General features: G+C 37.7%; 1 protein-coding gene across 7 annotated transcripts in view; it reads left to right on the top strand.

Moving 5' to 3' along the window:
- Jakmip2 (janus kinase and microtubule interacting protein 2) overlaps positions 1-20,980 on the top strand; it is a 162,501-nt gene that overhangs the window by 102,269 nt on the left and 39,252 nt on the right. For 5 of the 7 annotated variants that reach the window (XR_013438018.1, XR_013438021.1, XM_078047382.1 and 2 more), the window contains 10 exons: positions 16-513; positions 4,226-4,435; positions 6,246-6,344; positions 9,523-9,669; positions 10,309-10,449; positions 12,773-12,829; positions 13,815-13,934; positions 14,877-15,005; positions 17,396-17,479; positions 18,164-18,226. Coding sequence is in view for 5 of the 7 variants with exons in the window: in XM_078047382.1 (XP_077903508.1) it covers positions 16-513; positions 4,226-4,435; positions 6,246-6,344; positions 9,523-9,669; positions 10,309-10,449; positions 12,773-12,829; positions 13,815-13,934; positions 14,877-15,005; positions 17,396-17,479; positions 18,164-18,226 (1,548 nt within the window). In the remaining 2 variants the exon portion in view is untranslated. The remainder of the gene's footprint in view (positions 1-15; positions 514-4,225; positions 4,436-6,245; positions 6,345-9,522; positions 9,670-10,308; positions 10,450-12,772; positions 12,830-13,814; positions 13,935-14,876; positions 15,006-17,395; positions 17,480-18,163; positions 18,227-20,980) is intronic. The other 2 variants (XM_078047379.1, XM_078047395.1) reach the window with 1 other exon arrangement.

The following is a 20,980-nucleotide window of genomic DNA, read 5'->3' as shown; positions in this document are numbered from 1 at the left end:
CCTCTCTGCCTTTAGGTATCAAAGCTTGAAAGAGAGAAGACCCAAGAAGCAAAGAGGATTCGTGAGCTGGAGCAGCGCAAGCACACAGTCCTGGTAACAGAACTCAAAGCCAAGCTCCATGAGGAGAAGATGAAGGAGCTGCAGGCCGTGAGGGAGAATCTCATCAAGCAACACGAGCAAGAAATGTCAAGGACAGTGAAGGTGCGGGATGGAGAGATCCAGAGGCTCAAGTCGGCTCTGTGTGCTCTCCGGGATGGCAGCAGTGACAAAGTAAGGACAGCGCTCACCATTGAGGCCCGGGAGGAGGCCCGGAAACTGTTTGATGCAGAGCGCCTTAAGCTCTTACAGGAAATTGCGGACCTGAAAACGGCCAAGAAGCAGGTGGACGAGGCTCTGAGCAATATGATCCAAGCGGATAAAATCAAGGCTGGGGACCTCAGGAGTGAGCATCAGTCCCACCAAGAAGCCATCTCCAAGATCAAGTGGGAGTCGGAGCGGGATATTCGGAGGCTGGTTAGTAATCCCATCAGACCATGCGGTGCAGAAACCTTCTCTTTCTAGGCTCAGAGCTCCGTGGGACTTGCTTTTTCAGGCGTTCCCTGGTCAGAGGATGGTATACAATGCCTAATTATTGTCCAGTGCGCTATTCAAAATGCAAGATAGGTCAACAGGTATTCAGGGAGCGAGATAAACAGATGGATGTGCCCAGGCCCAAAAGAAATTGTAAAACGTAAGAGAATTTAGAATCACCCTTCTCTTATTAATTGGCTCTTCCTAGTCCTACATTTTTAGAGAGTATCTGTTCCATGACCATGGCTTTCTTTGATTGACATCTGTAAAAATATTCTAAATTATGAACTCTTCCAATGTTTTTATGGACTTTGCATTTATAAAACCTCATTGGGATTTTTACAGGGCACAGGAGATGGTTCTGTAATTTTTCAAGATGTCTGCAGATGGTAGCCACTGAGAACATCCTAAGTGATTCACCAATCTTTTTTTTTCCATGAACCATGTCTGAAAGCAAGAGACAGAGCTATCAAAGCTTTAATCATTTTGAAAATTGATCTTTTCTCAAAATAAACAGGGGTCATTCAAAATAAGAGTCATTATAATTTCTTAATTGGATGTTATTCCTAAGTAGCTGGTTGGCTATTTGCAATATTCAAGATTTATCTCAGCCCCTGCAGTTTGGATCTTTGCTTTTACCTTGTATAAACCAAAAGCACATAGATCTTTCACCATACTAAAAATAAATAAATAAATAAATTTTAAAAAATACAAATGTAACCATCATCTAAAAGCTAAAATGCCCTACATTGGCCATTTTAGTTATTTTAGAAACAGCATTTATGTTCATCTACACTTAGATGTTTAGTATTAGTTGTATCTTAGTTACTCTTATTAAATTAACTATCACCTATTAGAATGTACTTTATGCTTCTCTAAAAATAGTATTTTCTTAGAATAAAAAAAAAACTATATTTTCCTTCCTGCGTCTGCCAATTCTAAGCAATTGTTTTCTAAGAATTCTAATTATGATCTTTGGATATACCTAGTATTTAAATTTTAAGGTAATAGTGGCTACCATAAAACATTTTTAAATAGCTAAATGTGTGATTTTCTTTGTAATGTAATATAGTATGACTGTAAACTATTCCTGTTGCCACACCTTCTGAATCTTTATATCTGCAATTCATTCTATGCCATGGTTTGACAATAAAAACCAAACACAGTGCAGAAATATTGGTCCCTGCCCTGTCTTTGGTTTTGCAAGTGACGATGGCTGATGAATAAAGAATCAAAACTGTGAAAGCTGGAGTTGGCACATAGGTAAATGAAAAAGAAAGCTCTGCAGTAAATATTTTTGTTAATGGGTTTCAATATAAAATGTACAAGTACATGTGTTTGTTTATCTGTGATTATTTATTTATCTGTTTATTTATTTAATTTATGGTGATACTAAGAATCAGTGTGGTAATAGATTCTTACATCCACAGCTACATCCACAGCCCTTTCTTATTTTTTATTTTTGAGATGGCGTCTTGCTTAGTTGCCTGGGCTGGCCTTGAATTTGAGATCCTCTTATCTCATCCTCCCAAGTAGCTGGGATTACAGGTGTGTGCCCCTGTGCCTGGCCATAAATTTCTTCCATGGCTTCCTTACTAAGGTACTGCTGAAGTAGACATGAAATCCCCCTTAATAACAATGTAAAATTTAGATCACCTGAAGAGTGGTCCAAAAACTGAGTGCAAACAAAATACCAAATGAAACCTTTGATAATACACATGCATTCGTCTTCATTTCTTCCTTCTTCTTACCTATCCCTACCCACACCCCAGCTCCATTTTTGGAACTGGAAGGGCCAGAAATGGAAGCTGTTCTGTCTAGAAAAACTTATCTAAGAATTTGGTGCCTACCCCTTTTTATCTGAGAGCTAGAGCTTGGCTTTATTTTCAGTATTTGGAGATCAGAGTCCATTCCCACCACCACAGTAATGGAGAGCCTCCTCGGTGCCAGCTACGGAGAACCACTTTGAGAATTTGGCCAGTCTTGGGGCCATAGAGTCTAGGGCCCGACAGAATGGGCTCTAGAATCAGAAGACTGAATTGAAAACCATGCTTCCCTACTTCCTAGCTAGCTGCCTATAACCAAGATTTCACCTTTCAGGTTCTCAATCCATCACCTGTAAAGGGGTAATAACAAAACCCACTGGATAGGATTATAATGTTTTGACTATTGTGCTTCAAATATGGTAAAAGGTCAGTAAATCTCAGCTGCGATGATGGTAGTGACTATTTGGGCACTGATGGGATGATTCCCCCAGCAAGCTGGGTAAGGTAGAGTGTGTCGGAATTCAGAAGACACCCATCTGCAGCTGTGTTTTAACCATGAAGAACTTTACCCATGGTGACCTTGAGGAATGACCTCGTGAGTTAAAAATAAAACTGGGGCCGAGAGTCCGGTGCAAGACAATAAAATCTAATATTTTCTCTTTTTTATCAGATTTTTTTTTTTACCTGATTACTTACCATGTTATCAGATGATGTTGTAGATCCTACATACCTTAGCCCCCATCCTCCCAAAATAGACCTAAAACGTGTGACTTAGAAGCAATAGTTTACTGGCATTTCTGTGTGGAAAATACTTTACTATGTTTAACAATATCTATCCCAAATGCTTTTCTTTTTTTTTCCTCTGGTCTAAAGAGCATACAAAGAAAGTGATTTGTTAAATATAAGGTGACATTTTAGGAAGAGAAAAACAGAATGATGTTTAAATCTTTTCCCAGTTATATTTCAAATATTTACATATAATGTAATAAAACAGAGAGAAAGTTTTCACCAATAGCTATTGTCTCTTCAAAAATTGTTTGTCAACACTTATTTCATTAGCTCTCATCCAGGGATAGCAAAAAGATTTCAGTCCAATGGAAGTCTGGTCAATTGTTACTGTATGTGTGTGCCCTTTAGTTTAGAAATACTTCTGAGGCCATACCCAAGCCTAGCACAAATGAGTATTGAGATCAATAAATATGTCCCACAGATGCAGGAGGAGAAATAGTGACTATTAGCAGGTATTTTCCATCCCAGTTCTAGTCCCAACCACCATGATTTTCTGACAATAATGGCAAAATGTTTGCCAAGTACAGCCTGCTCTGAAATATGGATGGGAATTGGAAAGAACCATATAACATGAACCATTGAGAGGACCCTCCTTCAAAGTGGCCAACCAAATGCAAACATCTTAGTCTTGAAAGATCATTAGGCCACTGAGAAGTCTGCAGTTATAAATGACCAGCTGATATTTGCTATTTGGATTGAACTCAAATGTGCATTCCCCTGAAGAGAAGGCAACATAAAAATTGCCTGGGAAACATTGTAGTAGAATATTCAGTATTCGTCTTTATTAACACAAATGACCCATTTTCAAGTTAGCCTTTCTTTTCCATATCTAACCAACCCAAACCATTTCAAACAATACATTGAATGAGAACATCTGTGCAGAATATACTGGAAAGGAAAAACTGCTCTCCTTGCCATCTAATTAAACTAAGATGACCCTTTATTACACATTGTTGTCCCATCATATTCATGTGTTCGATACACTTGTCATATTCATTTTTCCCCCTGAATCAATCAGAAGAAATAAGTTAAACTCCTACCATTGAAAAATGCATTGCTTTACAGCATTGTTAAAATGTCCTGGGTCTCATTTCATTCAGATGGATGAAATCAAAGCCAAGGACAGGATCATCTTTTCTCTGGAAAAGGAACTGGAGACCCAGACAGGCTATGTACAGAAACTCCAACTGCAGAAGGAGGCCTTGGATGAACAGCTCTTTCTGGTTAAGGAAGCTGAGTGCAACATGAGCAGTCCCAAACGGGAAATCCCAGGAAGGGCAGGAGATGGCTCCGAACACTGCAGCAGTCCTGTAAGTCCACTCAAGTTGGGGTTGGGAACTCAGGAGTCATCTTTTATTTAGCCCCCAAGTTTTACCTTTCACTTAAGCTCTTTTCCTGTTTACTGCCCAGAAATCAATTTGATCTCCTACTATAATACCAGCTAATATCTTGGGAACAAGGTTTTCTAAATTCATAGACAACAAAGTGGTCTGCACTGCATTAGCAGATCACATGAGAATTATAGATCTCTTCATAGACTGCTTCTAGCCAAACAATGCCTGTGCAAACTTAAGTCGATTATAAGAATCATAAATTAAATGAAAATATTTTGCCTCTTGCCAAGACTGGTAATTTTCCCTTGTGTGAACGGTTGGGTTAGAAATTGGTAAAGACAGTTATAATCTACAAAGGTCAAAATGCATATCTGTAAAAAGACTAAACCATTTATAATCATTGTGTGAAAGCTTCTAGTATGATTGAACTTGCCATTTATTTACCTGGATCTTCATCATTTTATATAAGAAATTATTTTTGGAAGTACGGCAAGAGAAGTCAGCTTGTATGTAGTTGACTATTACCTTTCAAATTATTTAGCTGCTAAAAAGATGAAAATGTATTATTTAGGAATAGAGATGAGTTCCAAAGCACTACTTAGAACAAAGTAATGAATAATTAATGAATTGGTTTTCAGGATATATATATAGCCTAGTAGGTGGTAGAAAGCATACCCATCTAGGATGTAGCAGATGTATGTTTTAGTTCTATCACTGACACTTACCTACACTGTAGCATAATTGTCAGAGAATGAGCCCTAGAATCAGATTCCTTGGTTCAAATTCTGGATCTGACATTAACAGAATAACCTTAGGCAAACCACTTCACTGTACAGAATCTCCTCATTGGTAAAGTAGAGGCTATACTGGTATCCCACAAGGCAGTTCAAAGGATCAGAAGAAATGGTGTATGAAATGTTGAACACAGTATCTGGCATACAGTTAACGTCCAATACAAATTTGCTATTAATCTGCAGACATAAGCCATAAGACCTTGAACAAGTTATGCTTCCATGAAGTTTACCTGTCCTGCTGAATCCCGTAGGATATTGTAAATCTAGGGGTATAATGGTTGTGAAACAGTTCTGTCATCAGCACTCCTAAATGATATTAGAATTGCCAGCATATGATAATGATAATGACAGCCTACGGGCTCTAGTACAGAATTAAGTCATGACTGCTGTGTAAGGTGATTCATAGCAATTCTGCCCATGGGAAAGCCAGTCACACTGGACAAAATATTTTAGTGTAGACTACCCTATAAACTACTGCGTAAGGAAAGGTACCTTTCTTCAGTCTGATCTTTTTCTCCAGGAGTATGAAGGAATTTACAAAGCCCATACCTACCTCCTAATCTGTCCTCTCTGTGGCGAAGTGTAAGAGCGGGATGGCTGTCTAATTCGTAGTAGAAAGCAATGTGCAGCCATGACATGAGGGATGCTCCTTGAACCTCATGTAATCACCACATGACCTTGGTCTCACAGCACAGAGCTCGGATACATTGATCCAAAACTCTGCCATTGTCCCTTCCTTGATTCTGGACCCCTGAGTATCTGCCATGTAGAACTCATTTACCATTTCCACCTAGCTTGATCTTCAGCCCAAGTGGTGAATACTGGGAGTTAGAAAAGGGTAAATATTTACTCTTCTCTGAACAAGAGAAATTTTGATGTCTCCTTATCATAAAGTAGATAAGGAGAAGTCAGCCTATTACTTTAATAAATGCATTCCAAAACTTTGTGAAAAGTATTAAAGATGAAATACCCATTTTATTTTTCATGTATAGGATTTGCGAAGAAATCAAAAGAGAATAGCAGAGTTAAACGCCACTATAAGAAAATTAGAAGATAGGAACACTTTGCTTGGAGATGAACGAAATGAATTGGTGAGTATACTCGGTTAAGCCCTATATCTTGGAAATAGGTATTATGTTTTAGCAATGTAACATAATAAAAAAGTGAGCATATAACAAAGGTACAGTTCAATAAATACTTGCAAAGTGGCACACCCAATCTACCTAACCACCACCAAGATGAATGAGTAGATTACCAGCTCTCAAATCCTCTCTTTCTTGGGACCCCTCCCATTTGTCATCCTTCTAAAGATGACCACCATTTTTGCCTTCTATTCCCATAGACATCATCATTTTTTGTAAAAGGAATCATACAATTTTTACTCTTTGTGTCTGACTTCTTTTGCTCAGCTTTATGTTTGTGAGATTCATCATTGCTACAGAGGACACTTTCTTTACACTATACTATTCAATTAAAATATCATAAGATACTTATTCATTCTATGGTTAAGGGCTATTTTTGCCTTGTTCCACAATACTTTTAAGCTGTTAAGAATGGTGCTGCTACATGGTGAAAAACGTGTCCATTACTACTAGAGTATCCTAGAGTAGCATATAGGCAGCCTCAGCGGTAATTGCAGTTTCCTAAAGTTGTTTTAACTCTTTACATCTCCATCCACAATGTACGGGAGTTGTGGTTTCTCCACATACGTGCAAAAATGCAAAGATAATTGTTAATTTTAGCCATTTCAGTGCCCCTGAGGTGTATCTGTATTTTTATTTTAATTTTTACTTTTATCATTATCAATGAGTTTGGGTAACCTTACAAACATCTCGCAGTCTTTTAGGTTCCCTCCAGGTTTTGCCCTTAGCCTTTTGCTCAGTTTCTATTGTACTGCCTTAATTTTCTTATTAATATTAAGGCTAAAATGATGAGAAAACATCATTTGTGGGATATTGCATTTAAAATATCCTGCTCTGTGGCTTACTATTTACATTTTTAATGGAGTTGTTCATATAGAGGAGTTATTTTCAGCCTTTCATGTTTTAAAAAATACATGCATTTTAGGCTATAATTGTTCTTCCAAGTCTGATTTTTAGCCTCATCACCCAAGTGTTGAAGTGTCGTAATGCACTGCTATTTTACTCAAAATCTTTTCTAATCATGTGTGATTTCTTCTTTGCTCCATGGCTACTAGAAGTATATGGCTTAATTTCCAAAAATTTGGAGATTTTTTAGTTATCCTTTGATTATAGATTTCTCCCTTGGAAGGCTTCTTTTGGAATTTGTAGAGATTGGCTTTGTGGACTGAGCATATGGTCAATTTTAGAAATGTTTCATGTTCACATGCAAAGAAGATATACTCTATAATTATTAGTTATAGTTTGATTCAAGTTTGTTAAGTCTATTTAAAATTTTTGGTAGCCTTGCTGATATTTTTGCCTGCCTGCTTTCCCAAAAGTTTTATCTATCTGCTTCACTCTATCAATTTGCTTTACATATATCTGAAGTTATATTACTAGATGCATAAAAATTAGAATTCATTGCATGTTTTGGGGTACTACCCTTTTATCGTTATGAAATACTTTCTTTTCTCTAGGACTTGACTTAAAATCTATTGTTAATTTAACTGAATCACATTTTTTCTTTTAGTGTTTGCATGAATCTATAAGTGTATATACATAAATATACACACAAACACATATGTGTATACTTTACTTTCAATCTTTTGTTGTTACATTTAAGATATATTTTTTTAAAGGAACATTTTGTGAGGGCACCATAGAACTGATTATTGGTCTATGTTTTGTTAGAATTATAGAGATTTCTCTCTCTTTGTGCTTATCTATGTTTTCTGTGAATAGTAAAAGTAAGTAAACTTAGATATCTAAAACTCATGTCATTGACCTCCAGAAAAGAGATAAAGATCAAAATAATGAACCTAATAGAAGAATTTATTTGTCCGTATGTGTTTTCAATATTTAGTACTAATGATTCAGGCACTGAAGCTCAAGAACTGAGAATTATGTCAGGTTATTTATGGAAATCAATACATATCTGGACTTCCTTATAAAATGGAAGTTTTCAAATGGAGATTAGAATGAAGTAGGAAAGGTGCTGTTTAAGAATCTCCAAGGCAACATTTTCAAATATTCATAGGTAGCCAAGTCCCCTACCTCAGCACCTCCCAAAACCACAGACTCTCAATGGCAGGAGTAACTTTAAAAAATCTTCTTAGATGTTTCTGATAACCCTTCCCTTTCCTTGTGTTGGTCACTCCTTCCCTAATAACTTTTCATGTTCAGAATCACTACTATGAAAAGAATATACTGATCATGGGAAACTTAACATGGAAACCCATAATATAGAAGTAGACTGGTCATAAAATACATCTCCAAACAGGAGAGTTTTGAGAGTAAAATGGGGACCATTTACATTTACCTCAAGACAACATTCAAAAGTTTAGGTCGGTGGTTCTAAATTTCAGAAGCAGTTTGAGCAGCATTTACATTTGGTTGTCACAAATGTCAGGGTGTTACTGACATCTAATGGGCAGAGAGCAAGAAATGCTGCTAAGCATAGCAGAGAACATAGAACAACTTCTACAACAAAAACTTTTCTCCAACAATGTCAAAGGTGCTGAGGTAGAAAACCCCCTGCCTTAGAACTGGGAAAATGAGAGTCACTTTTGGTTATGCATGGATAACAATAAAATCATACTTTGCCAAGACTTGGTGAAAATTGTATTCTTAACACAAACATCAATACCGTTTTTGTTCAATATATCTCTTCTTTAAAAATAAATAGCTTTAGTACAAATCAAGAGATCTCAGCAAAATCTCTGAGGAAATGGATGAACTTTTGGAGACGAGCAAGCTTGGATTCAGGAGGTGCTTGCATTACTTGGTGACCCTGTGACCTGGAGGAGCTGCTTTGTCACTGTGAGACAATGAGAGGCCATCCCAGTTCCAGGGAAGGGGGCTGAGCATAATGGGGTAAACAGGCAGGAACAGCTAAAGGGAGCTCTTACTCTTGAGTGTTTCCAAAAGCAGTATCTCTGCAGCACCTCCTTTAGGGTAATAGAGATACAGGGTTTTAAAGAAAGGGATGAAAAGTGGTAGAGGAATCTGGAAACAAAGAAGCGGATCTGTTAAATGGAGGATTGGAATGTCAGTGAAGCAGACAAAGGGACTCACTCTGAAGGTACTTTCTCTCCCATCAATTGACTCCCCTCTCCAAACCCAGACAAATTCTGATGTTCCTTCCTAGTTAAAACGTGTGCGGGAAACGGAAAAGCAATGTAAACCTCTCCTGGAAAGGAACAAGTGCCTTGCCAAGAGAAATGATGAGCTGATGGTGTCTTTGCAACGCATGGAGGAGAAACTAAAAGCCGTCACCAAGGAAAATTCAGAAATGGTTCGTACTGCAGGCTCGGCAGAACTCAAGTTTCCTTCCCTATATTCCTTCCTTCTTTGTAATAGCCTGACTTACTGTTTTCTTTCCGCTTATTTTTGAAGTATCATGCTATTTGGGTTTTTCCTTATGTAAGCAAGGAAGCTTTAAGGAGGAAAGCAAGGGAAACCTGCTGCCTCAGAATTTTATGGGGTTTCTAAATTTACAGAACTGGAGGAGTGCTTCCAGGAGTCTGCACACTTTCCAAAAGCAAAGCTTCAGTGTGTTTCCTCAGCCATAGAAACCTTCTTCCAATGTACCCTTTTCAGAACTATACAGAGGGACACCTCTAAGAACTGGCATAGTAGTTGGGAAATAGAAACCGTCACTGGCATTAGGTATGGACAGGTGATATGCTAATGCACTCCTTAACAGATTTCCAACTCAGCTATAGAGGTCTCCAGAAAATCCCCCAATGACTTCAACATAGTATCACAGATAAAACACACGTGAGGTTTTTAGTTGGTGTGTGTAGAAACACACATTCTAACTGGAAAATGTTTAGCTGGAGCCTCATAAACTTTCTGCCCATGTTTTATAGTAATGACTGAACTTTGGAATTTTTTAAACTTTCCACCTGTACTCTCTTCTTTTCAAATCCAGAGAGAAAAAATAACATCGCACCCACCTTTGAAGAAATTAAAATCTCTGAATGACCTCGATCAAGCTAACGAAGAACAAGAGACAGAGTTTCTAAAACTTCAGGTTATTGAACAGCAGAACATTATTGATGAGCTCACAAGGGTAGGTTCAGGATCAATCTGTAAACTCTACACTGATCCCAAGGACAAGTAGTGTGTTAGTCAGCTTTTTATCACTGTGATGAAAAAAAACCTGACAAGAACAATTAGAGGAGGAAAAGTTTATTTGGCTCACAGATTCAGAGGTCTCAGTCCACAGACTCCATTGTTCTTGACCCAAGGTGAGGCAGAACATCATGGCAGAGGGGCATGGAGGATGAAAGCAGCTCAGGTCTTGGCAATCAGGAAGCAGAGAGAGCTCCACTCATCAGGGACAAAATATAAACCCCAAAGACATGCGCCCAGTGACCCACTTCATCCAGCCACTCCCCAACTATTTATACTTGCACCCAGTTAATCCACATTAGTGGAGTGATGCACTGATTATATTAAAGTTCTCATAACCTAATCATTTCACCTCTAAACTTTCTTGCATTGTCTTATACATGACCTTTTGAGGGCTATCTCATATCTAAACCATAACAAATAGCCAACAAATCAACATACAGTGGAAGCACTTAATAATTTTGGATTAACCCCAGAGGCCCAAGTTTACATGTTCAGTATATAATTATGTTTAGGAGATTCTATTCCAGAGATATTTTATATTGTTAAACTGCTTTAGATCTTTTCATTTATAATCCTTTGTTAACTAATTTGGTAGCATAAATAATAGCTGCAAAGCACTTTAAAAGAACCTTGAAATGAATTGTTATGTAAGTTTGCAGGGTGTGTGTGTGTCTTACAATTGTCTTCCAGTATTAGAATCCTGAGACTAAATATTTTGCTTATAATACAGGACCATATATCTTTTGCTACCCAGCACTGAATCAATGTGTAACACAGAAGCCATTTAGTAATTATTTTTCTGAATAAACAACAACATAATTACATGACAGAACTGGAATTCCAGTCCAAATTTTCTGACTATGCTTCAGTCCCTGCTGTATAGGTAGAGCAATTACTGCTACTGATGACATCTAGCTGATGTTTGTGTTAACATCTAGCTGAGGTTTGTGTTACCTGCAATAAGGGCTGAGACCTTGGAAACCGTTGAGTTCTCTTCTTTGCCTCTCTACCTATATTCTGAGAATGATATCCTTGATTCCTTGCACTTCAGGACCAACCAAGCCCCACACTTGAGAAACTAGAGATGGGGGTTAGGCAATAGTCTGCCAAGTGGTTGAGCAAGATAGTTCACTGTCATTAAGAGAGGGAAACTTATGACTTTGGTTGTAAATTATTTATTGTTTATCCTTTAAACAATTTCTATGTTGACTATATGCTGTAATGCATACACTAATTAGGAGGGTTATCTAAGTATTGTAATGCATATACATTTTAAAAGTCTCAACTACAGCTAGGTGCAGTGATGCATGCCTGTAATCCCAGTGACTCAGGAGGCTAAGGCAGGAGGATGGCAAGTTTGAGACCAACTTCATCAACTTAGCAAGGCCCTAAGGACTTAGGGAGACCCTGTCTCAAAATAAAACATTTTAAAAAAAAAAAGCCTGGAGATGTGGCTGAGTGGTTAGTTAAGCAACCCTGAGTTCAATCCCCATTACCAAAAAAAAAAAAAAAAAAGTGTCAACTACAATGAGGTGTCAAGATCAAAATGTTTTAACTTGTAAAGGCAAAAAATCAAAAAGCTTAAATATCATTTCCTGGATTAAGCTATAAGTTTCATATAGAATTCTAGGCTATTTAGGCATGTTGATCAGAAAATCTGCTTTAAACTTGTACAGTAAATACACAGAGTGCTTAATAAGTAATCCTCAAATTCCCTCAGTATCTCCATTCATAGCAAGAAGAAATTTAAAAAAAAGATACTATAATTCCCCCTAAAAATAAATAAATAAAAATAAAACAAAACAGAAACATTGAATAAATCCAGTGAACTAGGATCCAAACAAGTTTCCACAAAATAACCAAAAGATAGCTTTCTGTACTTTACAAATGAAGAAAGTAAAAGAATAAAAGTTCATTTTATTGTGAAATGCTACTATATTAAACACAAATCTAAAGTAATCTGGGGTCTGGGAAAATAGAAGAACTGTGCTTTGTGGATATATAAGTAATGATTTTCAAAACTGCTTGACTTTTAAGTATAAATAAAACCAAGGATTCTGATTAGGAACACAGTACACTTCCTGATGATGAGGCCTCAAAACCAGACGTTGCCAAAATTTTCCAAACAAAAATCTAATTTTGAAGAAAAATATGTAAAGCCTCAAGGGAAAAACTAATTGGTTTTTGCAAAAAAGAAAAAGAAACCTGTATGGACATATATTCCAACTAGCACTCAAAACCCGTTATCTGTTTTACAGGACAGAGAAAAGCTCATCCGTAGGAGAAAGCATAGAAGAAGTTCCAAGCCAATTAAGGTAATGAGAAAACTAGGTTAACAGGCATTTGCCACAAATAGCCAGAGACGTGAGTTTACCAAGGAATCTTCCTGCAAAAATGTGATAAATCAGATGTTCCTGAACTCAGCAAACCAGGAGCTTTATTTGCTAAAAGAAATCTCTTCTCTTGACATTTCTCAGAGTCTGAAAATAATTGTGTTTGCTTTAATAGGACTTTCTCTGAATAGAGAAGCCACTAAGTTCAATCTAGAAAGGCTTGTTTAACAAGTTGAAAAGTTACAATCCAAGAACACGGAAGAGGTAGATACGCTTTGATGTCTCCCTCTGGATAATATCAGAGTTTTCTGCTCATTCTATCAGTACATTTTCATTATTCACTTGAACAATAAATTTTATTGATAATGACATTCTTAATTCACCAGTATCAGGATGGCCTCTTAGTGCCCACAGAAGTCTTGTTATTTAGTTTATTTGGTTTCAGTGTTTGTTTTTACTAAGTGCCTCATTTGACTTGACTTGGATATGGAATTAGATGGTCAGACTTAAGTTCTGACGATCCTCTTCATAAATGCCTAACTTTTTAAAGAATATTTTATTGACCCTAAGAAAAATGTTTTTTGTATGTTCTTACCTGTAAAATTAGGTTAGAGAAGGCATTATAGTATTGCATAATGTTAGCATTTAGATGCCTGGATTTTCAAAGTCCTGTGAGCACATTTTAAATACTACAAAGAGTAAATTACATTAACTCTTCAAGATAAAAAATGTAATGTAAAAGAGGCTATAATATTAATGAATCCCCTTTGAATAAGTCAGAAATGAAATAACATGGGAGAAATATTCATTGCTACTGTTGTGCTTCTGCCTAATATTTTTCTCTCATCAAAGAAGCATTACAGGGTGTCTCCCGTGCTCATCCACATGTACGTCGGCATGGTGTTTTGACATGCCAGCTTTCCCATGTGTAGTTGTGTCAGTCAACACATGCTTTCTCTCTGCTTAGAGGCCTGTTTTGGACCCATTCATTGGCTATGATGAAGACTCTATGGATTCGGAGACATCTTCCATGGCCTCCTTCAGAACAGACCGAACACCAGCTACTCCCGACGATGACCTCGATGAGGTAAGCTCATCTGTTTCTCTAGTCTTGTGTGATGTTGTCACCAAATCTTTCCTTTAAGGGAAAGAAAAAAAAAATCACTTTTCATCTCCTTTATGACCCACACATAGTGATCTCATAACAGTGACCAAGTCTGAGACCACAGTTTGCCTTATTCCTTCTTGATAAGTAACATCATCTGTGTCATGTGCAACTTCTAGAAACTGCTCTGCAATTCAGCTCTATAAATTGAAGACTTCTTTCAAAATAAAAGTTACTCTCCAACATTCTTCATCTAGGGAAGTTGTGAGCCCATGAACAAGCTCAGGGGTTTTCTGTATAGAATCTAAGGCTCTCTGATCCACCCTCAACAGACCAATGTAGGTGGTTTCATTACAGTGAAGAATCCAGGACCCAAACACACATCCCTTGACTTGGGATCTGGGGGGTGAATATCCCCCAGTCTTCAATTTTCACAAAACTCCCTAGTGATTGTGTAAATCCTGAAGTTTAGGACCTTGAGCTATAAACAGTTTTTTTTTTTTATATAATTTATCTGCAAAAGAAGTCGTGGATATGAATTATTGAAAAGAAGTAAAATTTTGAATATCATCTTCCTTTGATTTAGATCCAAAATCCATGTACTTATTTGCATTTGGATCTAAATTGTCTGATATCCAGTCATAAATGGGTAATAATCAGAAATGAACAAGTGAGTAAATGCTTCTTTTAAAAATTCATTTCTTACACATTTCTGCAATGTCTATCTTGAGAGTAATACAGTACTTGTGTCCACATATACACTTGAGAATTAAAAATGAAATCAAACAGAATGTTAAATCAAACAACTTTCCTTCCCTATAAACAGTGGGTGAATGTTAGTTATTGCTTACCTGGGACACAGAACCTGAATTAACACAATCACTTTGGGGCTGTTTTGGTTTTTGTTTGTATTTTAACCTCAAGAGTTTAGCAGCTGAAGAATCTGAGCTACGATTTCGACAATTGACAAAAGAATACCAGGCCCTCCAAAGAGCATATGCCCTGCTACAGGAGCAGACGGGAGGCATCATCGATGCTGAGCGAGAAGCCAAGGTTGGTGCTCCACTGCCTAGAGCGCTCTGAATTAGGTTGGAGAGGTTGTAGCATGGATCTCAGCAACAGGAAAATGTCAGTCAGTAGCATCCTTCTCTCCTCCAAGGCTTGTGAACTGTTTTAATTTTTTTGTCAATACACCTTGGATCTAAAGACATTAAAAACAACCTAGATTGATGCTTTTGTTGAGTATGTAGTTCTCATTCTTGCCATCTGAAAACTTTGATTTTTCAAAACTAGACAATATTGGTTTTAATTTCTTGCAAAGAAAAAAAATAACTTTTATCTTTTTGGCTAGCTAGTTTCTTTTCTTAGTAAATAATTACATAATATTACATTGGACAGCTCACCGAGAATTTTCACAGACTCTGTCTCACTTAATTCCAGTGATAGCTCCCTAAGGCAGTTATTTTATTAAAAGGGAGTTTAAGACTCAGAAAGGTTAACTTAATTGCCCAAGTTCACACAGCTGGTAAATGGCAAAGCTGGGATATCACTCATATCTCTCTCTCTCTCTCTCTCTCTCTCTCTCTCTCTCTCTCTCTTTAGTTGTCAATGGACATTTATTTATTTATTTACTTACATGCAGTGCTGAGAATCAAACCCAGTGCCTTACACATGCTAGACAAGTGCTCTGCCTCTGAGCCACAACCCCAGCCTTCCACCTCATATCTTCCTGGGTCAAATGTTCTTTCTCTTATATCATAAGTACCTCGTACAAGCCTATCTTGAAGGAAGGAAGAAAGGCAGACAGGAAGGGAGGGGTAGGGTAAGGAAAAAAGGAAAAAAAATTAAAACATACTACTGATATTTAACATTTATTGAGTGCTGACTGTGTTACAGACACTGTGTGGAGTACTCTACATGCATCTATGCAATCCTAAAAAAACTCTATGAAAAAAAATCACTTAGTAGAAGTTAAATGTACCTAGTTTAAGTTAAATTATTTACCTTAGGTCAAAAAGACATGAACCTAGGCTTCTGACTTCAAAGTTATAGTCATCACAGTATTCCTACCTCATAGACTGAGGGAGCATTTGTATCCAGTGATTTTGTTTTTGAAGGGACTACAATACTCAGGGGCATTTAACCAAGGAGCCACATGTCAATTCCTTTTTACATTTTATTTAGAGACAGGATCTTACTGAGTTGCTTAGGGCCTCACTAAGTTGCTGAGGCGGGCTTTGAACTCCCTCCTCAGCCACCCAAGCTACTAGGGTTACAGGTGTGCGCTACCACACCAGGCCAATATACTGGAGAGTACTATAGCAACTGCTGTCGGTTGTTTAGAAGGAAAGATGGCTATTACAATTATATATGTTAAATGGTAGCATACGCATACATATACACATTTGAATACATAAGGGAGTAAGCATTTTTTTTTTTAATGAAACTTTGGCTTGGAACAGACAGGCAATCCTTCATTAGAAAGGGGTATACCTGTATGATATCATGCATTTGCCTCAAAACTGTAATATTTGTGTTTTTCACTGCCAATATTTACTGAGCATTGTTACTGACACAGTAAAGGGGAGTTAAAATATTAGGATTTGGATTTAGATTTAGGTACAAAGTTGGCTTTGTAAGAATGGGTAGATGTGGACATGCAAAATGGGCCAAGGCTTTCCAGAAACAGAACTCATTCAAATGCAGAAGTGGCAAGTTAGAAACTAGGATTTAGGAAACAAGAATGTCACCAGCAGGTAAGGGGTAGACTCCATGCTGAGGAGGAGTAGGAAAACATGGGCTTTTTTTGATTGCCGTGCTAAAGGGCTTGGACACTAACCTGATGATAAAGGGAGCCACAGAGGGTTTTAAGCAAGAATTTAGATCATAGAAGTAGTTTAGAAAGATGCTTTTGTCCTAGAGATTCCTTTTTTTTTTCTCTCATCTCTGTTGCTTGTTGAGTAACTAGTGAAGGAACAGGAGAGAAAGAAAAATGTTAAATTGATGTAGGACAGAAGAGGCTAAACACCTGAGCAGTTTTTAGGAAGCAGAATTATCTAGCTGCAGCAGTCCAGAGTATCTATCACCTAAAAAACTCTGGACCCTGAGTCTGGAAATTCGTTAGATTTATACTCAGTGGGGTGGTGACATGTTAGTGGGTTGGGTATATAACAGTTATTCTTTGTCTCATATTTTTAGGCTAGACAGGTTTTATGATTTTTTTTCCTGCAACCCTAACCCTAACCCTAACCCTACAAAGAACAATGCCCTCTGCAGAAGTTATTACTGACATCCTGTGTAAAAATCTTTCTGATGAGAAGAGAACCTTAATTATGGGGGGGTGTCCTTGGAGAAGCTTATATATTAAAATATGGTAGGGGGTCTCTTTGGTGGGGGTACTGGCCGTTTTGTTTGTTGAGTTCTGGAATTTTCATTTTCACCAGGCTCAAGAGCAGCTCCAAGCAGAGGTGCTGAGGTATAAAGCCAAAATCGAAGATCTGGAAGCAACGCTGGCTCAGAAAGGGCAGGTAGGCATGCGGGATGTTACCTCTTCTGCAGATGCAGAATTCAATCTGACCCTCCTCCAGTTCACCCCATGGATGGGCCAAACCAAGGACACACCTTGGCTCTCCACAGTGACCTTTCTCAAATTGTGTCAGAATGTTCACTCAGTATTTCTGTCCCTGGTGTTTTGCTGGCCAGAGTGTGAAACCAGCCACAACTGGGAATGAGGTGAGGTGAGAGAGAAGAGGCCAGAGGAAGAGGAACCCCATACAAATAGCCTAGAGTTTTCACAAGCTGCTAAGACTAAGACCCACCTGACCCTCAGCTGCATTCTTTGCCTCTATGCTACATCTATGGTTCTGCATTTTAATGTTTCCATTCATATGTATCTAGCCTGTGTGCATTCTGACCCTTTTCACTTTTTGCCTGTGTGGTCACTTCTGAGTCCCCAGAAGGCTGGTCCTGGATTATTCAGACTGAAGAAGGTAGAGGTAGCCAGTGAGAGGGAAAGGGGGTGAAATCTTCCTGGCAACTTTGGCCCCAATGTCTTTGAAGAAGGAGCTGGCAGGGGTGGGTGTCACTTATCAGCTGTTGGTAGGCAAAAGCACCAGGTAGAGAGAAGACAGCTCTGGCCAAGTGGTTTTGCCGACACGTGCTCTTTCGTGCCACTCTGAAATGCTGACTGCGCGATATTCTTTGTCAAACAGGATTCACACTGGGTAGAAGATAAACAACTTTTCATTAAGAGAAACCAGGAGCTTTTAGAAAAGGTATGTTGGGCGCAACACCCTAGTGGGGCAGAGGAGAAAATGACAAGAGATCCAGGAGCAGCAGGGGGTGCTCTCAGGAGTGGCACAGGGGCCAGGGAAGGGGAGGCTTTTCCGGCGCTGCTCTATCCTCTGCTGCGTGCTCAACTGCATCCCTGTCACCACCATCACCATCAGTTAAGTGGCACGTGTGCATGGCTCCACGCTGCGCGTCCTACAGACTTGAAGGGTGTGATCCCCACAACTCGCTGATCTGTTAACCATGTATATATGTATATATATACATATATTGTACACATACTGTACATAGATATATATATGTACACACATGTACACATCTTGTGTGGTTGTCCACCCACCAAAAAAAAAAAAAAAAACGCAGCTCCTACTATAAATATTGTTTTGTGCAAGGAAATGAGCATATGACTCTTAAGACCATGAGGCAACTCAGCAGTTTTGTATTCTCACTTTTAAACTTTTTCATTAAGCTTGACTGTTTTATTTTTCTTGTTTCTTGTTTCTTTTCTTTTCTCAAATTGAACCCAGAAGTGCTCAACCACTGAGCTACTTCCCCAGCCCACTCCCCGCCCCCGCCTTTTTTTTTTTTTTTTTTTTTTGCTAAATCACTGAGGCTGACTGCAAACTTGAGATTCTCCTGCCTCCTGGGCCCCTGGGATTATAGGCATGTGCCACCATGAGTGGCTCTTTTTTCTTTTCTTAAGAATTTTTTTTTTTAAAGATGCATCTAAAGCAAAACAGCACATCCAGGAAAATTGGTCAACAAAGTGAGATACAAAAGCATGATTTCAAGCCAGTATATGTAATTCATTTTGGCTTCCTGAACATTGGCTTTTGATTTGAGGCAATTTTACATTAACAGAGAATGATTTAAGTTCAAAGACAACTTTCTCTTTACTATTTACCTTCTACAAATTTAATCAAGGATAAAAAAATTAAAAATTTATATTATCCTTGATAGAAACAGAATTTGAAAGCTTATTTGAGTAATGAAAATAATTCACTTAATTCACTGGGTTAGTCCAGAATTATGTAAAAATCATTTTGTAGATTGTTTCTACCAGCATTTTCTGCCTTTGACAAGTCATAAAACCTAAGCACAATACCCTGGTCAGCATGGGAAGGAAGAAACAGATGCACGTCTCCTCTCCCCCAGCCTCTAGCCCTGCAAGGTCTTATTTCCTGCATGATGTAAGACAGAGCTGAGATATAGAGGGTGTATAGGTATCCAAAATCGAGAACTGGTGCTCTTGGGAAGGTTGAGTGTTCCTATAAGAAACCTCATTGTCCTTAGTGCCAGCCCATGAACTCAAATCTGTAGACAGCTGATCTAATTGTTTCACTAACTACCAGGACCAGCAAATATCCCATTACTGACCCAATTCAAGATTTCAGAATGTAGAATCTCCTTTACAATCTGAGTCAATTTCTGGAGACATCTGAAAGTTCACTGAACCACTAAGATCTAGAGTTAAAAAAAAAACTTGAGTTAAGGGATGGAATATAGCTCAGTGCTGGAGCACTTGTCTGGTATTCGTGAAAGCCTGGTTTACATCCCCAGCACTGCAAGAAAAGAAGAAGAAAAAACTTGAGTTGACTACATTAATTCATATTCCATAATTTTACCACCTTTTCTTTCCTGTTAATTTCAGAGATGTCTAATAATAAGTGTTATTTCATTTTTATCATGAGAAATGATTCCCAGTATGTCTTATATCTGATTTCCTTTAGTGTTTTTTTTTTTTTTTTTTTTAAATTTGGTCCAAAAGGAGAAGTTTTGAGCTCTGGCTTCTAAGAATAAATTTAAAAGTAAATATTTTACTTTAAAAGTATATGTTTGGGTGAGTAAGATACATTCTGTGATAAAAAGAAATAGACTCTGGGTTTGTATTTCTAAATCTGAGATTTTTAAATACTTACTGTGTATAATGCCCACCCACATAGCTAGTGTCAAAGGAAGCCCAAAGTCTATTGCCATTCATAAAGATTTTCTGATCCCTTATATCCATAGATGACTCAGACAAGAAGCCTGTATACAGGAGGAGGCACATTTGTATACAGCTAACTTAATTCTATGCTTTACCATGTTGTATAAATGTCCTGTAAGAAAGTCCTATAGGAAAACAGAAAGAAGAGGTGTCACTTCCAAATGGGTAGACTTCCTCCAACCCAGGAAAGTTCTTATGGACCTTAGAGCTTGGTGCCCAAGAAATGTAGGGTTTTGTCTGTAAAAAAGGAGATAGGGAAGTGCTTTTCAGAAAGAAAAGACAGAGTTCTAGAAGAATCACTTCATCTGGGTAGATTGAGGTTGCCAGATTCTAGTGTGTATGTGGTTGGTCACGTGAGCACATAGAGGATTTTTAGGAATTGATACTGGTACATTTAAAACTGGATTTAGAGTTAGATGGTGAACAGATTACTAAAGTATTTGAATTTCATAATTAGGAGTTTGCCCTTATCCTGTAGATAATTGGAATTTAGTGAAGTTTTGTATAAGATAAATGTTGTTTTTAAAAAAATTATTTTACATTTCAAAACCCTTAAGAGCATAAATGTCAAATATTATCACCACAAAAATGTCAAGTATTTTAGGTTCTGGATGAATTAACTGTCTTGACATAATTATGTCACATATATTCACAAATTATAACATCACTTTTACCCTATAAATCTATACAATTATAAATTGTCCATTTACAATAAAATATACTTCCCTGACAAGTGGTATCTCCAGAATTG

This window comes from Ictidomys tridecemlineatus, chromosome 1 (genome assembly GCF_052094955.1).
Source record: "Ictidomys tridecemlineatus isolate mIctTri1 chromosome 1, mIctTri1.hap1, whole genome shotgun sequence".
NCBI lineage: Eukaryota > Metazoa > Chordata > Mammalia > Rodentia > Sciuridae > Ictidomys > Ictidomys tridecemlineatus.
The sequence above is the reverse complement of the archived record's forward strand: the minus strand, read 5'-3'. Positions and strand labels throughout refer to the sequence as shown.